Here is a 2,500-nt window from a genome sequence, read left to right as displayed (position 1 = left end):
GCACGAGGTCCGGGGATCTGTCCAGGCCGCTTTCCAGAAGACCGGGCATTCCCCCAAGGTTGCGGGACTTCCTGGAAAGGGAAGGAATATGAATGAGTAAACTATGTATGATATATATATATATATATATATATATATATATATATATATATATATATATATATATATATGTGTGTGTGTGTGTGTGTGTGTGTGTGTGTGTGTGTGTGTGTGTGTGTGTGTGTGTGTGAGAGAGAGGGGGGGGGGGGCGGACAGAGGGCATACATACATTACACTAATATACAGAAAGAGAGAGAGAGAGAGAGAGAGAGAGAGAGAGAGAGAGAGAGAGAGAGAGAGAGAGAGAGAGAGAGAGAGAGAGAGAGAGAGAGAGAGAGAGAGAGAGGAGGGTGAGGGGGGAGATAGAGAGAGAGAGAGAGAAGCGGACAGAGGACATACATACACAGACAGACAGAGAAGAGAGGGTTAGAGTCGGAGAGAGAATGGAAGGATGATTGGCTGGATAGATAGATAGATAGATAGATAGACAGACAGACAGACAGACAGACAGACAGACAGACAGACAGATAGATAGATAGATAGATAGATAGATAGATAGATAGATAGATAGATAGATAGATAGATAGATAGATAGATAGATAGATAGATAGATAGATAGATATATAGATAGATAGATAGATAGATAGATAGATAGATAGTGAGAATAGATAGATAGATAGATAGATAGATAGATAGATAGATAGATAGATAGATAGATAGATAGATAGATAGATAGATAGATAGATAGATAGATAGATAGATAGATAGATAGATAGATAGATAGATAGATAGATAGATAGATAGATAGATAGATAGATGGATAGATAGATAGATAGATAGATAGATAGACAGATGGATAGATGGACGGACGGACAGATGGATGGACAGACAGACAGACAGACAGATACAGTAGATACACATATTTGTACATGAACAATATGTAAACTCATAATAGATGTGCAGGTAGATTCGCTTAGATATAAAATGTAAAAGACTATGGATTTTTCATTCAGTTGAATAGCATTGCGAAATGAAGGTTGCATGTGTGCAATATCCTGGTTGTATTTCTTCCCCCACTGCACCAGAGAAGAAGGTAAATTAAGAGAGTCGTATGCCGTTTCATGGAATATATAGAGTATTGACATTTGAATCCTGCAAACTTCAATTCAGTTCCTGGACAAACACAATGGAGGCAAAAACTATGGTTCTTGGAAGAAAGATGCTGCCCGTGTCTCGCTCCATGTAAGATGAAACAGACTGGAAGAGGCAGCCTGGGATTGCAATTCAATAGTTGTATTTGGTAATGGAATTGATGTGGTTATTCAAGCAGTTACGCAATGCAATCGCAGAGGTTACGTACTTGCATTATTGGAATTTGTTGAATCAAATTTACCGACATGATGAATACTTTACTATTTTATGCATCATTGATTTTTGCAATACCAATTTATCAATTCTTAGAGTAATAATTTTTGACTTAGAATATAAATGGATTCTATAAACCTGCAGTTACTCACATATTTTTCACGAATGATTTAAAATTAGGATCAAAGGTAATATGGTGTCTTAAGGTGATGAATATGTCTATCTCTTTAATATTCATGTATTGGGAACCAATCGCGGTCTGAGTCTTATTATACGGCAGACAGTTTGTAATATCCTATCTTTATGTATTCTGCTTCTAGAATAAGAATCTCATCTGATTTTAAAAGCAGCCTGTTTGTCATCTGCTGTAAAGTAAAGATCCTTCCCAGTAGTAAAAGCTATCATCTGCCAACAGGTTACATACTTAGGCGAAGGCGAGAGCCAGCAGTCCTCCAAAAGATTAGGTCTCCTTGACGAGACGGGCGTCACTCTCGGGCTGTTGTGTGATGCCCCGCCATGTGCTGAGCGACCTACTGGGGGCGTGAGGGGTCCGGGCGATGAAGGGGCGGGAGCGCAGCACGGGGGTCGACGTAACATCAAGGATGCATGAATATCAGCCCCGCCCCTTGACCGTCAGGACCCCATAAGAAGGGGGCGGTATAAGTTGTCCAAGGGAACTGAGTTAGAGTCCTCGCCCACCTTGTCTGGCGTCTCGTACATCCTGTGACGGTATTTTCTGGACACAGCCGAAACCAAGCACGCCAGCACAGTCATGGATAACACTATGACTACCACGGCAGCAACAGCCACATTGGAGATTCTAGAAAATCCCTGCATCATGAACTCCACGCCCCGGGTGTTGGCGACGCAGCATGAGATCTGCAGCCAGTAGCCGCTGGCGTCTTCAAACCCTATGCAAAAACGGTAAGTGGAGGCCGGATGAAGACCCGTGATGGTGAAGGTCTTCCTGGTGGGACTTGCAGTGCTAGATCTCTTCTCCCCGACGTCCGTCCCGTTGGCGTCGATTCGGCTGAAGACTATCTTGTACGATGGGAAAGCTCGACGCTCTGTTCCATTCCAGACGAGCGTCACCAGA

General features: G+C 42.3%; 1 protein-coding gene across 2 annotated transcripts in view; it reads right to left on the bottom strand.

The window, feature by feature from the left end:
* LOC122259497 (leucine-rich repeat neuronal protein 1) overlaps nt 1-2,500 on the bottom strand; it is a 65,083-nt gene that overhangs the window by 938 nt on the left and 61,645 nt on the right. For both annotated transcript variants that reach the window (XM_043026320.2, XM_043026321.2), the window contains exons 3-4: nt 1,829-2,500; nt 1-71 (exon numbers count right to left, since the gene is read on the bottom strand). The exon at nt 1-71 is cut by the window's left edge and continues 938 nt beyond it; the exon at nt 1,829-2,500 is cut by the window's right edge and continues 1,844 nt beyond it. In XM_043026320.2, coding sequence (XP_042882254.2) covers nt 2,038-2,500 — 463 coding nt within the window. In that variant the 3' untranslated portion in view covers nt 1-71; nt 1,829-2,037. The remainder of the gene's footprint in view (nt 72-1,828) is intronic.

This window comes from Penaeus japonicus, unplaced genomic scaffold (assembly GCF_977035675.1).
Source record: "Penaeus japonicus unplaced genomic scaffold, GWHDUDI00000001_assembly GWHDUDI00000002, whole genome shotgun sequence".
NCBI classification, from domain to species: domain Eukaryota; kingdom Metazoa; phylum Arthropoda; class Malacostraca; order Decapoda; family Penaeidae; genus Penaeus; species Penaeus japonicus.
The sequence above is the reverse complement of the archived record's forward strand: the minus strand, read 5'-3'. Positions and strand labels throughout refer to the sequence as shown.